The sequence below is a fragment of the Platalea leucorodia genome (assembly GCF_965183815.1).
Source record: "Platalea leucorodia genome assembly, chromosome: 4".
Classification (NCBI taxonomy): domain Eukaryota; kingdom Metazoa; phylum Chordata; class Aves; order Pelecaniformes; family Threskiornithidae; genus Platalea; species Platalea leucorodia.
Window position 1 is genome coordinate 126,430,006 of NC_138826.1, and position 19,074 is coordinate 126,449,079.

A 19,074-nucleotide genomic window follows, 5' to 3' on the forward strand; every position below is an offset into this window, starting at 1 on the left:
TCATAGAATCATAGAATTGTTTAGGTCGGAAAAGACCCTCAAGATCATCAAGTCCAACTGGTAACCTATCACTGCCAAGTCCACCTCTAAACAATGTCCCTAAGCATTACATCTCCCCAGCTTTTAAATCCCCCCAGGGATGGGGACTCAGCCCCTGCCCTGGGCAGCCTGGGCCAGGCCCTGACAGCCCTTTGGGGGAAGAAGTTTTTCCTAATACCCAACCCAACCCTGCCCTGGCGCAGCTTGAGGCCGTTCCCTCTCGTCCCATCGCTTGTTCCTGGGGAGCAGAGACCGACCCCCCCGGCTCCAGCCTCCTTTCAGGCCGTTGCAGAGAGCGAGGAGGGCTCCCCTCAGCCTCCTCTTCTCCAGGCTGAGCCCCCCCAGCTCCCCCAGCCGCTCCTCCCCAGCCTTGTGCTCCAGCCCCTGCCCCAGCCTCGCTGCCCTGCTCTGGCCACGCTCCAGCCCCTCCATGGCCGCCTTGGGGTGCGGGGCCCAGCGCTGAGCACAGCATTCGAGGGGCGGCCTCACCAGTGCCCAGCGCAGGGGCACCATCCCTGCCCTGCTCCTGCTGGCCACACCGTTCCTGACACAAGCCAGGATGCCCTGGGCCCTCTTGGCCACCTGGGCACCCTGCTGGCTCATTTTCAGCGGCTGTCGACCAGCACCCCCAGGCCCTTTCCCGCCGGGCAGCTCCCAGCCGCTCCTCCCCACGCCTGCAGCGGTGCCTGGGGTTGTTGTGCCCCCAGGGCAGGACCCGGCCCTGAGCCTTGCTGACCCTCACCCCGTGGCCTGGGCCCATCGCTCCAGCCTGGCCAGGGCCCTCTGCAGGGCCTTAAATATCATCACACTGACAATGTTGCATCATTTACCATCCAGACCTATGAGACGAGCCTGTCACCCAAAGCCACCCTGTCCAATGGGACCATGTTTACCTCAGATAATACCTTCTGGATACACCAATTTAGCAGGAAATTCATGCAAACCTCTTCACTTACAGCATTTCAGAACAGAAATACGAGGTTACACTTCTACAGCGTGCAAACAGCCGCAAAATCTCTTAAAGGTGTAACTGCTGACCTTGGCAACGTGAGGTCTGATATAGAATCATATAGATCATAGACTCATAGAATGCTTTGGGATGGAAGGGACCTTTCAAGGCCATCCAGTCCATCCCCCTGCCATGGGCAGGGACATCTTCAACCAGATCAGGTTGCTCAGAGCCCCGTCCAGCCTGGCCTTGAATGTTTCCAAGGATGGGGCATCTCCCACCTCTCTGGGCAACCTCTGCCAGTGCCTCACCACCCTCATCGTGAAAAATTTCTTCCTTATATCTAGCCTGAATCTCCCCTCTTTTAGTTTAAAACCATTCCCCCTTGTCCTATCGCAACAGGCTTTGCTAAAAAGTCTGTCCCCATCTTTCTTGTAGGCCCCCTTTTAGTATCGAAAGGCCGCAATCAGGTCTCCCCGCAGCCTTCTCCTCTCCCGGCTGAACCCCCCCAGCTCTCAGCCTGGCCTCACAGCAGAGCTGTGCCACCCTCGGAGCATTTCGGTGCCCTCCCCTGGCCCCGCTCCCACAGCTCCATGTCCTTCCCGTGCTGAGGACCCCCGAGCTGGACGCAGGGCTCCAGGGGGGTCTCCCCAGAGCGGAGCAGAGGGGCAGAATCCCCTCCCTCGCCCTGCCATGATTATGTGTAACCAATTAATTTAGCTATCAAGATAACTCGGCAAAAACACGGCAACGTCTGGCTCCGCACCACAGCAAAGGGACAGGGAGCTACCCGGCCACACACACACACACACCCCCCGCCATCTTCACACCTTCCGCGGCGCCGCCAACGTGGCCGCCACCCCGCCGCCCGCCTCACGCGCCCCTTCCCGCCAAAACGCGTCGCCCGCCCGTTGTCCCCATAGCAACAGGCCCCGCCTCGCGCGCCCCTCCCACGCGGCGCAGGCCGTGACGCGGCGGCGGCGCTCGCGCAGGCGCAGACGGTGCGGCCGTTGCGGCGCGGCCGGTTCCTCTGGCGGGCGTGAGAGGAGCGCTTCTGCCCTGCGTCCCCCCGGCTGGGAAACGGGGGTGCCCCCGCCGTCCCTGAGGGGAATTGTGTGTCCCCTCACGTCCCCTGACCCTCAGCCCTGCGGCAGGTACTGTGACTGCCTCCCCAGCGCCGCCTGGCTCCTCGGGCCTGCGGGGGGGCGGCTCTGAGGGGAGGCTGCCTAGAGCCCGGCGGTGTTCGGCAGCGAGCTGTGCAGGGGTAGGGGTAACCCGTGTGTGACAGGGCTGTGGGGCCGCCTCTGTGTGACAGGAGCCAGGACGGGGGGCAGATGTCGGGCCTCTTCTGTGTGATGGGGGTGCGGGCAGTGCGAGCTGTGGGGCTGGCTGTGTGTAACGGTGAGGGGAAAGCTGTAGAGACCCCCCAGGGTGGCGTGGGGGTGCTGGCTGGGGGGAGATGTGGGGGCTGCCTGCGTGTGACAGGAGGGTCCGCGCAGGGGGAGCTTTGAGGGTCCCCGTGTGTGGCAGGGGGAGCTTTGGGGGTTCCTCGGTTGTGATGGTGAGGTCTGAGTGGGGGGTGCTGTGGGGTCTTGGGCAAGGGGAACTGGGGCTGTGTGAGACACAGGGGCATGCGTGGGGGAAGCTGGGGGGTTTGGGACGAGGGGAGGTGTGGGGGACCTCCACGTGTGGCCCTGGGGTCAGTGCCTTATGGGTTATCAAGGCGAGGCCTTCCTTCATTACTGTGCCTGAGCAGATATGGGCAGGGCGGATGGGAGGACATATTTCAGTCTGGAGGTGAAAACCACACACCCAGCCCTCCTAGGCGAGTAGGATGGGACCAAATCTCACTTTGATTTCAGTGCCCCAACAGTGCAACTCCTGCTTTTGCAAGAGGACGTGGTTCAGGGAGAGAGGTTGGGAGCGTGAGGATGGGGGAGAGGATCTCTGCTTAGGGCTGCTACGTTTGTCAGTGTGGGAAGGGAAGTCTTGGGGCTCAAACTGGATGAAAATCCTGTCCAAAAGAATACCAGGCAACGTGTTCTTGTATAATTCTCCCAGTAATCCTGATGTTAACTATTTCACCGTTGAATCATTGTGCTAGTGAGAAGCAGGTAATGTGATTTGGGGTTTGTATTTTTTTTTTTAGGTAGTAATGTACAGTTGAAGTATTTGTCCCAAAAAGCAAATAATTTATGTTCCCATCTAGTGAAGAATTATGTGACAAGTTTTTAAGCGAGTGGCAGGAAGGAACAGTAGCATATTTTGGCAACGGGGCTAGCAGAAAAAGTCACCAGGGTTGTTGTTTTTTACATAAGGAGTTACTGGGTGTAAAGGTAGCAAGGTGTGCAGGGAGCATTGAGATCTACTGAACCCTCAGGAGGTGGCTTTACAGTCTGAAAATACTCTGTTACCTACTGAAACAAGTGGGAATTTTCAGTAAAACACTGCAGAGCTGTGCAAAGCCTTTCCTTTGGCTTCCTTTGCCTGCAGAAGGCAGGAGCTTTGCCTCTCGCTTCTAAGGATGTTATTTTTCAAAAATGAGGTTGGAATCTGTCTCTGTCGTCTTATCTGCACCTCACTGGAGAAGATGGACGCTGCTCCCCAGTAATGAGGTGACAGTGCTGACAGTAGAGTTCATCGAAGAAATATTGCCAATTTTTACTGGTAAAAAGAATCTACCTTTTTTTTTTAATACGCTAAAAATGGCTCTGGCTAAAGGTAAAGTCCATTTATATAGTTTGGTTTGCATTACTCCTTTTTTTTTCTGTAATCTTGTGCCGACTGAGAATCTTACTGTATAAAACTTGACAGATTTTGTCCCTTCTTTGTGTTTGTTGTCACAGATAATGACGCCAGAACAGAGTCCAGCGACTTCCCTCATTGACAGGACCATCAAGATGAGGAAAGAGACTGAAGCCCGGAAAGTGGTCTTGGCCTGGGGACTCCTTAACGTGTCCGTTGCGGGCATGATATATACTGAGATGTACGTTAATTGTTACATCTGATTCAAACAAGCAAAGCATCCTATTTTGTATATCCCTAAATATTTCCCAGGACTGAATAGTTGCAAAATGAGAACTTCTTGTTTTTCTTTTCAGGACTGGAAAACTCATAAGCTCATATTACAACATCACATACTGGCCACTCTGGTATATTGGTGAGTCGCTGCAGCATTTCAATTAATTTTTAGGATTCTTTTTTCTTTTCACTTGTCAGTTTTATTGCCGAAGAGGTAGTTTATAAACCAGCCTTTTTTTTTTTTTCTTGGGTTTTGTTTGTTTGTTTGTTTGAAATTTAAAACTTTCTGTTATCTCCCCTGACACTTGGAATTTCATCTGTTTTAGTAACAGGGAAGGAGTGTTAACGGCTTTCTTAGATATATCGCTAAAGGGCATGAAGAACTTGTTTGGGGCATTAAATCTGGTTAATGCGTGGCCTAAGGTTTTGGAGAACACCGCAGATTTTACCACTCTGTTGTACTGTGGGTGTGGATGGCATTTCACAGTAATGAAAGTTTGTTTCAGATGAGTAGACTCTAAGCTAGCTCTATCAAAGAGAGGATGAAAAGGAGCCAGAGGGAGAGAAAAATCACGAGTGACAGATGATTGACAGATGATGATGTTTGAGAAATGCTGTGAAACTTCATTGCCATAGTTTATGTCCTTTTTGGAAAATAACCATCCGTTTTTAAAAATTAAATTTTAGCAATATCAATTAATCTCAAAATAGCAAGGAAAATGATCTTTAATGGTTCTTGCATAAGAAGGTGAAGAAATCTTAGATATTGCCCAATTGGTACTTATTGATAGCACTAATAATGACCTGTTTTTAATGGGCATATGCCTGTTTTTGCAGCTAATATACTTTTATTATTCCTCATGCTCAAGCTATGCTAAAAACTCCTGTGTTTCTTCTAGAACTCGCGCTAGCCTCTCTGTTCAGCCTGAATGCCTTATTTGATTTCTGGAGGTACTTCAAATACACAGTGGCACCGACGAGCTTGGTCATGAGTCCCGGCCAGCAGACCCTGCTGGGGCTGCAGAATGCAGGTGGGTGTAAGAAATACCCATCTTTTTTTCTTTTTTTTTCTTTTTTTTCTTTTTTTTTTGTTTCAAGACGGTATCTTTCTCAACGACAGGATTCTTTAGCAAAGTGAGTTCTGAATTACCTCATCTGACATGAGCAGTAAACTAAATTACCTGCAGCGTATTAAAATTGACACCATCAAGTGGTAATTTGATGAGTGTTTGTGGGGAGAACTGGAGGGGGAAAGAAACACGCATGATGAAAAAGGACAGGATGATAGCGGCTGCTGAAGGACAGCGAGAGACTCAAACGTTGTGAGGCTGGACAAGAAATTTGTAACCTACAGAGGGGACTGGGAGCAAGGCAGAGAGCGCAGGTTTATATTTAGTTTTGATATCCGACTAGTATCACGCTGGGTAACGAGGACCAAATTAGAGGGACAGACAGACCTTCCTGTGAAGTCTGAAAATGACAGCGAGAGCAGCTGCTCAGAAAGCTCTTGAACATCAAAGCAAAGTTTTAAAATACAGCAGAACCTGACGAGGTAAATAAACCAAAAGCAAAATGCTAGCAGAGTGGCATGAGACACTGGTAGTCTGCCCCTCGAAAATGGGAAGCAGACCGGAATAATGCTGTATCACCAAAGCTCAAGGATCTCATATGTTTTATTTGCACAGATAAATTAAGACATTCAGTACACTAAAGATGCATGAAGAAGGGAGGTAGAGTAGCTGAAATAGGCTAAAGAAGCCCCCGGGGTTATGCGAGGTCCCTGGTAACATTTAACTGACATCTGAAGCTGTAGGAGTTGTGCTGAGCTGTGGTCGTGTGTTTCAGTCTCCTCGTTTTTTTCCCCATCAGTGGACTGGCTGCTGAGTTCTGTAGGGGCCAGATTTCCCTTGTGTCCCTCGTAGCATCTTTTTAAAATTGCCTTAAGTTAGCATTGTGTATGCCTTTTGTTGTGCGTTTAAAGGGGCGAGGAGAGTTTGGGGCTGCTGCACCCGCAATGCTAATTCTCTTTTTTCTTATTGCAGCTGTACAAACAACTCCACCGCGTGAGCTGGCAGCAAAGAAGGCCCCGTCTTCGACACCTTCTCCTCCGATCCAGGGTCAAAGCGTGCTGAGTTACAGCCCGTCCCGCTCCCCTAGCGCCAGTCCAAAGTTTACTACCGGTTGTATCGCAGGCTACAGCCCTCAGCTCCAGGCTCTGTCAAGCAGCAGCGCTTCTTACGGCAGTGCTGTAGCCTATTCACCAAGCAGCAGCTACAATAAGGTAATGCCCAAGGCAGCTTCCCAGGGTACAGCTTGGTCCTTGTGTTGTGCTGCAGGCCATCGAAGGTGAGCAGCAGCCAGCGGAGAGCTGTGTATATGTGTGTTTGCTCTTTTTGCAAAGTAGATGTAAATTTGTCATGTTGGGATTTGTCCTTTTTTCCGAGTGCCTGCTTTGTTTCAGAACAAAGCAAAAATAAGAAACCGAAATGTAAATACAAAGGAGAAAAAAACCCAACCCAAACCCCAATCCAGAGTCTTTTTTTCATGTCATTTACAAATAAAGGTGGAATTCCGTCTTCCTCATATGACACAACCGTTTGTTTTTATTTGCCCAAGGTTCCCAGCTTCAGCCCCTCTCCCAGTGGATCACCGTACCCCACAAGTATTGGACCAGTGGAAGGCGGTGGGCTAAGGTCCCGTTACCGCTCTTCCCCCATTCTGTATAATTCTCCTACCGGCAAAGAAGACTACATGACAGACCTCAAGTCACTGGACACCTTCCTTCGAAATGAAGAAGAGAAACAGCACCGAGTTCAGCTGGGTAAGTAAACAGTTTTGATCTGAAAAACTTGGTAAGAAGAAGGTGTTGATTTTATTTGAGAGTTCTTTTGCGGATGAGAAAAGTTGCAAGGGATTCCAGCGTACTCGTGATAGCCAAGAGACCTAACTCGTTTATGGTGATCCCCTGTGAGCTTGGTAAAGGCGGCTGCTGAGCAGTTTAGTCTTCTGCTGAGTAATCAGGATGTGAGGTCGGACGCCGTCATTTCTACACGTCTCCACGGCTTAGGAGCTTCAGAAGGTTTTTCTCCAGAGTATTCCTTTGGGTAGGATATATGCTGCTGTTGCAGCATGTGGAAACGTGCGCTGATAGATGGTCTCTGGAGCATTTGTTGGCTGTAATGGGCCATGGCAACGAGGAGCTTTATCACCTTAAGGAGAGGGATATCTTGTGGGGAAGGCGTTTCGGATAAAGGGGGTGAATTACCCGCAGGCGGGTTTTGTCCTGGAGAGGGACAATCGCGATAAGGGTGAAATGACCGTTTGTGCAGACGGACTTCAGCATATGTACTCATGGCCGTTCGTGTCTCTTGTCAAAGCCTTAACGTACGGACGTATTGCCTGTACCGTTGCTTCCAGAATTACTTGGCAATAATTGTACGTGCCTGTTTAATGAATGAATCGTTTCAGGGAGTTCAGATTCCAGCTCTCCTTCCAGCAGCCCAACTTTTTGGAACTACAGCCGTTCCATGGCAGACTACGCACAGATGCTGAGAAAGTTCCAGTATCAGCTGGCTTGCAGGTCCCAGGCTCCATCAGCACACAAGGACGAAGCTGATCTGAGCTCGAAACAGGCTGCGGAAGAGGTAAATTTGGCAGCAAGGTGGTCAAGAGGGAGAAACAGGCCTCTAAAATATACAGCTTTGTGCAAAGGCTCGGATTTGAGCTGTATCAAAAACGCTGGAGAGAGAAATCCTCTAGCGTTTAACCGTCTTCACACAGCTTGCCAAGACTCCTTGTCACTGTAAATGGAGATTTCAAATTCGGAATTGTAGTTGAAAAATGATTTCTCCCTCGGAGAGCAAGGCTTACACCGGATAAAACACATTTGTCACATAAAAGTTGAGTTGAAACTGCTCCGTGTTTAACGCAGTGGAACAGCTGAAGGGAACGAAGCACTGCCTTTACGCTCGCGTCTGAAAGAAGTCTGATGCGAAGGAATACAATTCATGTGGCTTCAGTTAAATTTGATCCATTTTCTTTACTTCCTACATTAACCTAGTGAAGCTTCCCATCCAGATACCTCTTACATCAAGCTCACAACTCAGACCGATTTTATCCAAATACAGCAGAGAGTGTAAAACTGAATTTGGGCTCACGCCAGATGGTTGTCCCGTGAGTAGAGACCGGGAGTGTCGAAGGTGAAGCTGCTGTAGAAGTCACTTGGTACAGCCAGCAGGCGTATAAGAATTTGGGGAAAAATGCGATTTGAATTACGTGCTCTAGTTAGCGTCAGAAATTGTCGTAGACCTTCAAAACTCTTGGTATTGTGTTAAGTTGTTATATGTACTCAATAAACCTTTCCGTAGGTTTGGGCACGGGTGACAATGAACCGACAGCTCCTCGATCACATGGATTCCTGGACCGCTAAGTTCAGAAACGTAAGTCCCGATTCTAAGGACTGGTTTTTAAGAGCGGAAAAGCACCTCCGCGTCCCCTGTGTGCCGAAGGAGGTGGGAAGAGTTGCACCGTCTGTGTGAGGATTGGGGTGGGCCGGCCCAAGGAGGTACAAACACAGCGTGCTTTAAGAGAGGACGGCCGAGATGCGTTTTCAACCTGACCTCGGTGGTTTGTATTCTGAAAATGTCACAGTTGTAAAGTTCCTCCACCTTTGAATGAGAAACAAAAGCATCTCGGATATGGCAAGATTTGGTTTTCCTTGCTGGATTGCTAAATTGATGTTGCTGCAGTATGCCAACTGCATGAGATTGAACAAGGCTCAGGGCCGGGTCCTGCCCTGGGGGCACAACAACCCCAGGCACCGCTGCAGGCGTGGGGAGGAGCGGCTGGGAGCTGCCCGGCGGGAAAGGGCCTGGGGGTGCTGGTCGACAGCCGCTGAACATGAGCCAGCAGTGTGCCCAGGTGGCCAAGAGGGCCAGTGGCATCCTGGCTTGTATCAGGACTGGTGTGGCCAGCAGGAGCAGGGAGGTGATGGTGCCCCTGCGCTGGGCACTGGTGAGGCCGCCCCTCGAATGCTGTGCTCAGCGCTGGGCCCCGCACCCCAAGGCGGCCATGGAGGGGCTGGAGCGTGGCCAGAGCAGGGCAGCGAGGCTGGGGCAGGGGCTGGAGCACAAGGCTGGGGAGGAGCGGCTGGGGGAGCTGGGGGGGCTCAGCCTGGAGAAGAGGAGGCTGAGGGGAGCCCTCCTCGCTCTCTGCAACGGCCTGAAAGGAGGCTGGAGCCGGGGGGGTCGGTCTCTGCTCCCCAGGAACAAGCGATGGGACGAGAGGGAACGGCCTCAAGCTGCGCCAGGGCAGGGTTGGGTTGGGTATTGGGAAAAACTTCTTCCCCGAAAGGGCTGTCAGGGCCTGGCCCAGGCTGCCCAGGGCAGGGGCTGAGTCCCCATCCCTGGGGGGATTTAAAGAACGGATAGATGTGGTGCTCGAGGACATGGTATAGATGGACTTGGCAGTGATAGGTTACCGGTTGGACTCCATGATCTTAAGGGTCTTTTCCAACCTTGGCGATTCTATGATTCTATGATTTCGAACTCATTCTCCTGGGCTCAAAGCATGGAAAATTCCAAGCCAAAGGTTGACTTTTTCTGACAGTCCTGAACAGCGCGATAAAAAGCAAAAAAAAGAAAAACTTTGATCTTGTCAACAGGAATTGCTGTAGCAGAGGAGACTTAATTGCACACAATGGCAAAATAATTAGTAAATCTGACTTTGAATTGCCCCTTCAGTCATAGCATCTATCAAGTATGTAGGTTTGCTTGTGTGTTTTCCGTTTGTTTTTTTTTTTAAAGCAATAAGATTGGTGAAAAGCAAAGATTAGTATGAAATCCATAGCAGATTCCTGAGCATCTGTTTGTAAACCTAGGGCCAGCTTGCTTCAGTTCCCAAATCCCGTCACGTACAAATCCGACATGCAGCGTTTATCGGCTCCTTGATTTCCCGAAACAAATGTGAGAGGGAGTGGACTCATCAAAGTCTAAATTATCTTTATGGATGGAGGGCTGTGCTTCATAATACCCCTTCCCTCATTGTTCAAACAAGCGCTATCTGATACTTCCTAGAGATTTGTTTTCCTGACTCCTTTACCTTGAATTTTCTGGCTTTTTAGAAGGTGTTAAAGAGTCATTTAATCTCCGCCTAACTTGATATTCTAATTTAATTACTTTCCTCCTTGGCTGGCTTCAGTGTTTCTGTTGTTAAGCTTCTTTGTGATTGTAACGGTGATGATGAGTAGAACATAAGCTAAAGATTGGGGTTTTTTAACCTTTTTGTTGCTTCTGACCTCTTGAATTTTCACGTTTTTTCATTCCTAGTGGATTAATGAGACTATTCTAGTGCCACTTGTCCAAGAGATCGAGTCAGTGAGCACTCAGCTGAGGAGAATGGGGTGTCCAGAACTGCAGATCGGAGGTAGGATGCGACAGTAGCTTTGGAGTTCTGTACTTTTTTGTTTGTTTTTGTTCCCTAAACTTACTGCTGGGGAATTACAGGCTCAAATTATCATTGATTATTGCATATTCCACTGTCAGAAAACATGTCAAGGGTAGCTGTGCTATAAATTCGCAGTGTCTCCAGTCCTGTGTGCTGTTCCAAATTCTTCCTTAAAATCAGCTGCTTCCTGAAAGAGCTATTTTTTAAAATTCTGATGAACCGGAGTTCTGTTTTTCACGTCACGATACAATTCTGAAGCAGCTGCTTCTCTTGTTGCTTCAAATTCATATCCCCCTAAGCAAGAAGTGGATTTGATGTGCTGCGTTTAAATTAAACCCACCTTTTGCGGGCTGTTTGTGTCTCCTCAAGAGCCGCCTCCGTTGGGCTGCCTGTGGCAAAACTGATCAGTGCTGGCCTCGTCCCCGCCTCGTTACTCTCCCTCTGCTCTTCAGAGTGGATGTCGGTTCCTTGTAGCTTTTACATTCTGCGACGTAAAGCAGACGGCTGCTGCTTCATTGGAATTGAAATGAGTTTTTGGGGTAGCGTCGCGTGGTAAATGTTTCTCGGACTTGAAATGGCGCACCGCAAAGGAGAGCTCTTTGTAGCGCCGGCGGGTAAGGGAGGCTGCTGGGAGTTCTGTGGTGCTCACAGCTGATGTGCCGGCTCTTCTTGTGTTGCAGAAGCCAGCATCAGCAGCCTGAAGCAGGCAGCGCTCGTTAAAGCTCCGCTTATTCCAACCCTGAACGCTATAGTGCAGTATTTGGATCTTACACCGAACCAGGAGTACTTGGTCGAAAGGATCAAAGGTACCCGGTGTCACCGTCCCGGCTTTAAACCACCTCCGTTACCACAGCCGAGCGTCGGTGGCGTCAGACGTTCCTTCCTTCGGCGGAGGTGGTTGAAGAGCCGCGGCAGGGATGAGAGCCGCTTTTAAGCAGGAGAGATGTTTCTTCGCAACTTTCCCTTTTTATAGCGCTGGAATGATGCGGGATTTGGATGTAACTTTGGGAATGTTTTTTAAAAAGCTTTATTTCCCATTTTCCTCCTGGGTAGCTCGGGATGCAAAGTACTGGATTTAATCCCTTCAGTAACGACAAATAAAAATTACCCTGTAAATTTACCTCCACATATTATCTTTACCAGCATTTCATTAGCCAAACTTTTCTGGTTTTGTACACCGGAAGCATGCACGAAGCCCCTGAAACTAGCATAAAATACCACTTTCCTATACTTTCAACCCCAGTAACTGAATAAATCTTGTTGCTTTCAGAGCTTTCTCAGGGAGGGTGCATGAGTTCATTCCGCTGGAACAGAGGAGGGGATTTCAAAGGCCGCAAGTGGGACACCGACTTGCCCACTGACTCCTCCGTAAGTTTTTGAAGACATCTTGATAGGACGGCTTAAAGCGGGTTGCCTTTCAGCGTAGCTTTTGAAGGGGGGAGCCAGTCAGTCTTTTGAGGAACGTGGTAAAATCCCGTTTGCATCGCGTACGCAGATAATCCCGTTCTAGGCGGTGAGATTCCGTGGGGAATAACGCAAATGGGATTGGCCTTTGCGCAGATCACAAAAATGCAATGGCCTGTCTTAATCTTAGGCTGGGCTCTTACTTAGACTCCTGCGGAACGTCCGTGGGGTAACTGCGGGGAGCAGCCTGCCAGGTGGGGATCTTGTTGGGGCGCTTGTCTTCCTCTATTTTTCAAAAAGCCAAATATCTGCCTTAACCTAACGATTTCTAGTGCAAAGAAAGCTTTCACCTTTGGTTTTTTCCACATTTTCCTTTACTATAACGGACAGAGGGGAGAAAATGCAGGTTGAGTGGCAGGACTGCCGTTTAATTCAGTAATATTTTGTGAGAAATCTGAGGATTTTGCACATCTTGTAGTGACGCTTAGCCCGTTAATCCGAGAGCTCGGGAGGAACAGCACCTCGGTGTAAACAACGACTTGAAAATTCAACGGAGGCAATTAAAATAATCACCAGAAAGACCACAAAACAATTCAGGGAGCAGAAAACGGGCTTTACAGTGCGAGTCTCCAGTTGAACTCCGTATCTGAAAGTAGAGTTAGGGTGATTTATTTTTTTTCTCAGCTGTAAATAGATTTTCAGTTACTTGGGAGAATAAAAACGGGGAGATCCGAATGTCAGAGCTTCACAGCTTTACTGACAAAGATATCATGAAATTCAGTTGCTGGAAGCTGAAGTTGTACAAAATCAGTCTTGAAATAGGATTTGATTTTTTTTTATTTGTGAAGATGATTAAATATTTGGTAGTGACTGGCCAGCGAGCAGCTCAGTGTCTTGACAGCCAGCAGGGTGAAAAGCTCAGAAGTGTTTAAAGATCGTGAGAGAGAGTAGCACGCCCTGGAATTCAGTCTTTTATCAAAACCAGCTGGGAGAGGTGGCGTTGGGCAGTATATTAAACTTTTAAGAATTCTGGGAAAGAAGTTCCGATATAAAAAATTAAAATAAACCCTTGCCAGGAAGTTTTGACATTAACTTACTCAAGAAAATTACTATAAAAAACCCCAGAATTTTGCATTTTTGTTTGTCACGCTGCATGTAAGGCAAAGCATTTCCAAGGTGCATCTCCCGGACTTCTTGAGGCTTTTGGCATTTAGCCCAGAGAAACTCTTTTGTCTGCAAACCCGATCGTGCTGTATATAGTGAACACAGAAAGTATCAGATTACAGATAATTTGGTGACGTCGCCCACGTAAAATGTTGAGAGCTCTCCGGGAAGGGTTAAAACACAAGTAGCGGGCTGTGGTGTGGTTTTCTGGGTACTTGTTCTTGGGCTTTATTTCAAAATTTTGGCATTGTTAATAAGACTCATGGCCAGCTCGGGTTTTTATTTTGCTTTTTGTGAGGAGAAAGGAGAAATTTTCTCAACAGGCGTAGCGTCAGCAAAGCTGTCATTTGATTTCATCCACCCTTCTCGGCCAAATCCACGCTGCTAATACAGAACCCATCTCTAAAACAGATGGCTTGGAGTTTGTGGCCTAAAGAGCCTAAGTAAGATCTGTGACTACCAAATTCCGTAGGAGGCCAGGATAAAGTTGCTTGTGCGGGAGCTGAGCTCCTGACGTGCAGCATCAGGCCAATGGAAGGCCAGTGGCATCCTGGCTTGTATCAGGACTGGTGTGGCCAGCAGGAGCAGGGAGGTGATGGTGCCCCTGCGCTGGGCACTGGTGAGGCCGCCCCTCGAATGCTGTGCTCAGCGCTGGGCCCCGCACCCCAAGGCGGCCATGGAGGGGCTGGAGCGTGGCCAGAGCAGGGCAGCGAGGCTGGGGCAGGGGCTGGAGCACAAGGCTGGGGAGGAGCGGCTGGGGGAGCTGGGGGGGCTCAGCCTGGAGAAGAGGAGGCTGAGGGGAGCCCTCATCGCTCTCTGCAACGGCCTGAAAGGAGGCTGGAGCCGGGGGGGTCGGTCTCTGCTCCCCAGGAACAAGCGATGGGACGAGAGGGAACGGCCTCAAGCTGCGCCAGGGCAGGGTTGGGTTGGGTATTGGGAAAAACTTCTTCCCCGAAAGGGCTGTCAGGGCCTGGCCCAGGCTGCCCAGGGCAGGGGCTGAGTCCCCATCCCTGGGGGGATTTAGAAGCCGGGGAGATGTGGTGCTGAGGGACATGGGTTAGTGGTGGGCTTGGCAGTGCTGGGTTAATGGTTGGACTTGTTGATCTTAAGGGTCTTTTCCAACCTAAACGACTCTATGAGTCTATGATCAGTTTATCGCGTGGGGACCGATGCTGTTTCACTTACCGGAAAAAAGGAAACTCGCCTTTGCCCCAGAAGCGCGCCTGGACCGCTGAAATCTCTGCTTTAAGCATTAAGCTGCCTCGGGCGCCTAAACATAAAGGGGTTAAGTTGTAAGCCCAGACTATCAAATACTGTAACTAATGCCGGAGGTTATGGCAAGAAAGCTGCTGTATTTTTAAGGATGCTAAAGCGAGATTTGGGTTTCTTTGCCCAGATCATTATGCACGTGTTCTGCACTTACCTCGACTCCAGGCTGCCACCTCACCCCAAGTATCCCGACGGCAAAACCTTCACTTCCCAACACTTCCTTCAGACACCGGATAAACCAGGTACCAGCGCTGACATTTCGCCGCTCTTTGCCTCTTGGATCACGTCGGCGCCCTTGAAAATCCCCGTCATCGTTTAAACTTTTCGTTCGCAGACACTTCCAATGAAAACGTCTTTTGCATCTACCAGAGCAGCATCAACCCGCCCCACTACGAGCTGATCTACCAGCGCCACGTCTACAACCTGCCCAAGGTAGGATGCCGTCGGCGGTCTTCTCCTGCTGCCAGGAAATCGTTGGAGGCTCTGATTTGTTTGGTTTTTTTAGGAATAGTCCATTTTTTAGGAATAATCAATTTATTGACTGACTGGGCTGGCTCAGAGCAGGAAGTAAACCTTAGTTTGGTCTTCAACCAGGACGTGGTACTTAGTCTGCTACTAAATAACAGCTTTAGTATCTATTTAAGACACATAAGTACCTCGGTAGTAGCTGCTTCTTGTTTATTTTCTCACAATTTATTTTAAAATACCGAGCCATGTAATCCCTGATGTGCGTTTTCACCCCGTAAGGCCAGCAAGCCCGGTGCTTGGCCGTAGGAATTCGGGGGGGAAGCTTCCAGTCTCAAACCAGTGAAATTCTCCTGTGGGTTTTAATTTTATTTTATATTGTATTTTAATTTGCTATCGAGCCCTGGTTGTTGCTTTCCAAAAAAGCTCCGGCATTTAAAGTATTTGGAGATGATAACCCAGCCAAAAGCCACGTTTGGTCTTTTTCTGGTATTTCCCTGATTGAAAGAAGTGAAGAATTCAGGCAAAAAACCCGACGACGCTCCCCGTCACGGCATTGCACCTCGTCTTTCGCTGCGGTCGCTTATGCCACCTGCAATATTGCTGTGATTTCTCGGCACTTGACTTGATTTCTAAGTTCTCTTTTTTTCCTGTGGATTCAGGGCAGAAACAACATGTTCCACACCTTGCTTATGTTTCTGTATATCATAAAGACAAAAGAATCCGGGATGCTCGGGTAAGTTCCCGATGTTACGCGTCGTCGCGCCGCGTACGAGACGTGAACGGAGCGTCCCGTTTTGTGAAACGCCTTGCCCGAAGGCACATCAAACTGAAAGCACTGCGGCGGGATGATGTCGATGGCGTTAAAATCATCTTCTCGTTTGAAACAATCGCAGCTTTTTCATAAAATTGGATAAATCTGAGGCGCGCGAGCAAGACAAGCCGCGTCCAGGCTTTGTTCCCAGCGAGCCACGCTCGATTCACCGCAGCGCACCACGCCTCCCTGCGTGTTAAAACGCCGAAGTGTGGAATTGATAGGTTTTTCGTTTCGTGTTTTAAACGGGCGCTTTTATTTCCTTGCGATTTACGACGACAACTTCTGGTTTTGCAGGCGTGTGAACCTTGGTTTATCGGGAGTCAACGTCCTGTGGATTTTTGGAGAATAACATCTCCCGCGGGATGCCGGTTCGGAGGAACGACGCTCCTCCGGCGAGACGAACCGAGCAGCGTCGTTACGCTATTGGCTTAAACACGGACTTAACACGAAAGGGGATCATTTAAGCTCTGCTTTGTGGGCAGAGGGGAAGTGTTTGTAACTCCTGGGCGGGTTTTGTGACGATATTATTTAAAACATTTCACCGTCAAAATGCTACTACGTACGACCGCCAGGCGGGTTTTCTCTTTCCGGCTCCTCACCTGAACGAGTCCCCTTTAAAAAACCCTTTGCTGTTTCCGTTCCACTGCCGTCACCGCTTAACTGAGCTTAACTGATCTCGGGCCTAAACTCCAGCCGCGTTTAAGGGCTGGGACAGCCCTCCCAAGGTCGTGCCCAGCCGCGGGCGAGTCGTCACGTGGAAAGAGAGAGCAATTTGGCCACCTTCAGGATCCAAGAAATTCCAGATAAGCACGAGAAAAGCCAAGCCAAAAAGTTGAGACTCGTTTTGCTTCGTTTTCTTAGGCACGATAAGAAAAACATTCTTTTTTTTTTTTTTTAATCCCTGCTTATTGGTGGAATTGGGTTTTCAGACCCCACGAGATGTCTCGGGGGTCTGCACTGCAGGCACGAAGGAAAGAGAAAACCGTGCCTGACTGGTTCCCGTAAATAAGATATGTATTTTTATTTTATTTTAATTTTTATTTTTTTTTAACCAAATCAGCACGCCATCCAGCGTTTGCAAGCTCTGAAATACCGGGTGCCTTCAGCACAAGCGCAGCGTTACCCCGCCTCTGCTTTTTAATTTGTTTTTACTGCTCCCGTCACCTTTTTCGTGGGTAACCTCTTCTTCTGGGAGCCTCGCGGACCGGCACGCGGCTTCAGCACCTCGGCGGGACCAGGCTGTATAAACTCACGGATTTTTTTAAGTCCCAGCTTTTGGGGATGTACCTTTTTTCTGGGGAAAAAAAAAACACTTGGATTTGTTTCAAAGAACGAGTCATTCAATATTTGCCAAAAAACTTTTTATATAAGGGGCGAGGGAGAAGAATCTGCTGCAAATTCTGACAAATGAGGGGTTTAGAAGTGTACATGGTTGCCGCAGTTCGTTATTTTTTTTTAAAGAGGGGGTAAAACTCCACAAGCCCCGAGACGCTGAAGAATTTTGTCAGCTGAAGAGGAGGGTGACGCCTCCTTGCCCTCGCTGCGTCTCGGCGAACAACCGCCGCTCTCGCCGTAAACTGCCAACAAACCACTTGTGCCTAGGAGACGACGACAGCGGCTCGGTACCGGGCTCGAGAACGCGTGTTTTCTTACAATAACAGATTTTTGTACTGTATTTTTTTACCGCCGGCCTCAGGCCTGCACCGACGGGGGGGGAAAAGAGGAATTTGTGCTGTGCTCGGGACCGGTGCCCTCATTTTTCATCTCTGCGAGGGGGGAGCTGCTGGTTTTTGGTGTGAACCGACTCTTTTTGGCGACAGCCCCCAGGGTTTTTCTGGGGGACTGGTCACAAAATGGCTCATTTGGTTCCCGTATTAAATGAGTTTGTTTTATCAAACGCTTGTTGGGGTTTTTCCTCTGGTTCAGCGTCCCTAAATCCATCGATGTGCCAAGGGGGGATGTTCAAGAACCGGTTTTAGCTGGGCTTTACTCCAGGCCTAGCACCCCGAGGGTGGCTTTCGCCCCGCGAGCTCGGTTAACCTCACGCGCTAAAGGCTTCTGAAGCGCAGAAATTTTCTTCTTTGACCAAAAATGGGGGTTTCTCGAGAAGAACCTGTCCCCCAGGGCACCCTCGCGTGCCCAGGGCTCTCGCAGCCCCGGGACCCTGCGCCTTCCCGGGATCCTGCGCGGCCCAGGTCCCTGTGCACCCCAGTACACCGTGCGCCCTGGTCCCCGCGCATCCCAGTCCCCGTGAACCCCAATAAACCACGCACCCCAGTCCCCGTGAACCCCAATAAACCACGCACCCCAGTCCCCGTGTACCCCAGTACACCGAGCACCCCAGTACCGTGCACCCCGGTCCCGCTGCACCCTGACACACCGTGCACCCCGGTCCCAGGGCAGAGCCCCGTGTGCCCCGGTGCACCGTGAAGCCCGGATCTCTGTGCACCCCGGTCCTGTGCACCCCAAATTCCTGCGTACCCCAGCCCTCGTGCACCCTCACACACGGTGCACCCTGGCTCCCGTGCACCCCGATCCCCAGCGCACCCTGGTCCCTGTGCACCCTGACACGCCACGCACCCCGGTTCCTGCGTGCCCCAGCCCCGCGCACCCCGCTACGCCGCGCACCCTAGTCCCTGCGCGTCCCCGTCCCTGCGCACCCACACGCCCCATAGAATCACAGAATCGTTTGGGTTGGAAAAGACCCTTAAGATCATTGAGTCCAACCGGTAACCCAGCACTGCCAAGCCCACCACTAAACCACGTCCCTAAGCACCACATCTATCCGTTCTTTAAATCCCCCCAGGGATGGGGACTCAGCCCCTGCCCTGGGCAGCCTGGGCCAGGCCCTGACAGCCCTTTGGGGGAAGAAGTTTTTCCCAATACCCAACCCAACCCTGCCCTGGCGCAGCTTGAGGCCGTTCCCTCTCGTCCCATCGCTTGTTCCTGGGGAGCAGAGACCGACCCCCCCGGCTCCAGCCTCCTTTCAGGCCGTTGCAGAGAGCGAGGAGGGCTCCCCTCAGCCTCCTCTTCTCCAGGCTGAGCCCCCCCAGCTCCCCCAGCCGCTCCTCCCCAGCCTTGTGCTCCAGCCCCTGCCCCAGCCTCGCTGCCCTGCTCTGGCCACGCTCCAGCCCCTCCATGGCCGCCTTGGGGTGCGGGGCCCAGCGCTGAGCACAGCGTTCGAGGGGCGGCCTCACCAGTGCCCAGCGCAGGGGCACCATCACCTCCCTGCTCCTGCTGGCCACACCAGTCCTGATGCAAACTGCGTCCCTGTTCTGATGCCAACCACGCACCCCGCTACACCGCGCCCCACCCCCGTTCCCACGCATCCCAGCCCCCGGCGGAGGCGGCTCGGCCCCGGCCCCGGCCCCGGCCCCTCCCGGTGGGAAGGGGGCGGCTCCCGGGGGCGCGCCCCGCGCATGCCCGGCACCGCCCGTTAAATACCGGTGAGCCGGGGCCGACCGGGACCACCGCCGCCCCCGCCGCCCGCATCGCCCCCGCC

General features: G+C 51.0%; 1 protein-coding gene and 1 long non-coding RNA gene across 3 annotated transcripts; one reads left to right on the forward strand and one right to left on the reverse strand.

Annotated features, from left to right (window-relative positions):
• Positions 1–2,002: 2,002 nt before the first annotated feature.
• Positions 2,003–17,811, forward strand: TMEM209 (transmembrane protein 209). Of its 2 annotated transcripts, XM_082309484.1 has the most exons (14): positions 2,003–2,142; positions 3,835–3,974; positions 4,090–4,148; positions 4,909–5,040; positions 6,052–6,290; positions 6,626–6,830; positions 7,478–7,653; positions 8,377–8,448; positions 10,336–10,432; positions 11,134–11,259; positions 11,724–11,821; positions 14,418–14,532; positions 14,625–14,722; positions 15,418–17,811. In XM_082309484.1, exons 2-14 carry the CDS (start codon positions 3,838–3,840, stop codon positions 15,493–15,495), a joined length of 1,632 nt encoding a protein of 543 aa, XP_082165610.1. In that variant the 5' UTR covers positions 2,003–2,142; positions 3,835–3,837; the 3' UTR covers positions 15,496–17,811. The 2 variants fall into 2 exon arrangements, with proteins under 2 accessions (XP_082165610.1, XP_082165609.1); XM_082309483.1 differs by having other exon boundaries at positions 14,625–17,811.
• LOC309589384 lies at positions 11,835–14,526 on the reverse strand. Its single transcript, XR_014227912.1, has 3 exons — positions 14,445–14,526; positions 14,207–14,291; positions 11,835–12,503 (listed from the first exon to the last, which is right to left on the reverse strand). It is a non-coding gene; the product is annotated as an uncharacterized lncRNA (long non-coding RNA).
• Positions 17,812–19,074: the final 1,263 nt, after the last annotated feature.

Bases quoted from the DNA above. Each gene is read 5' to 3' on its own strand.
- TMEM209 (XM_082309483.1), top strand. From the start codon at position 3,838: ATGACGCCAGAACAGAGTCCAGCGACTTCCCTCATTGACAGGACCATC. The intron at 6,291-6,625 runs GTAATGCCCAAG...TATTTGCCCAAG, and splicing joins CAAGCAGCAGCTACAATAAG to GTTCCCAGCTTCAGCCCCTC. The intron at 10,433-11,133 runs GTAGGATGCGAC...CTTGTGTTGCAG, and splicing joins TCCAGAACTGCAGATCGGAG to AAGCCAGCATCAGCAGCCTG.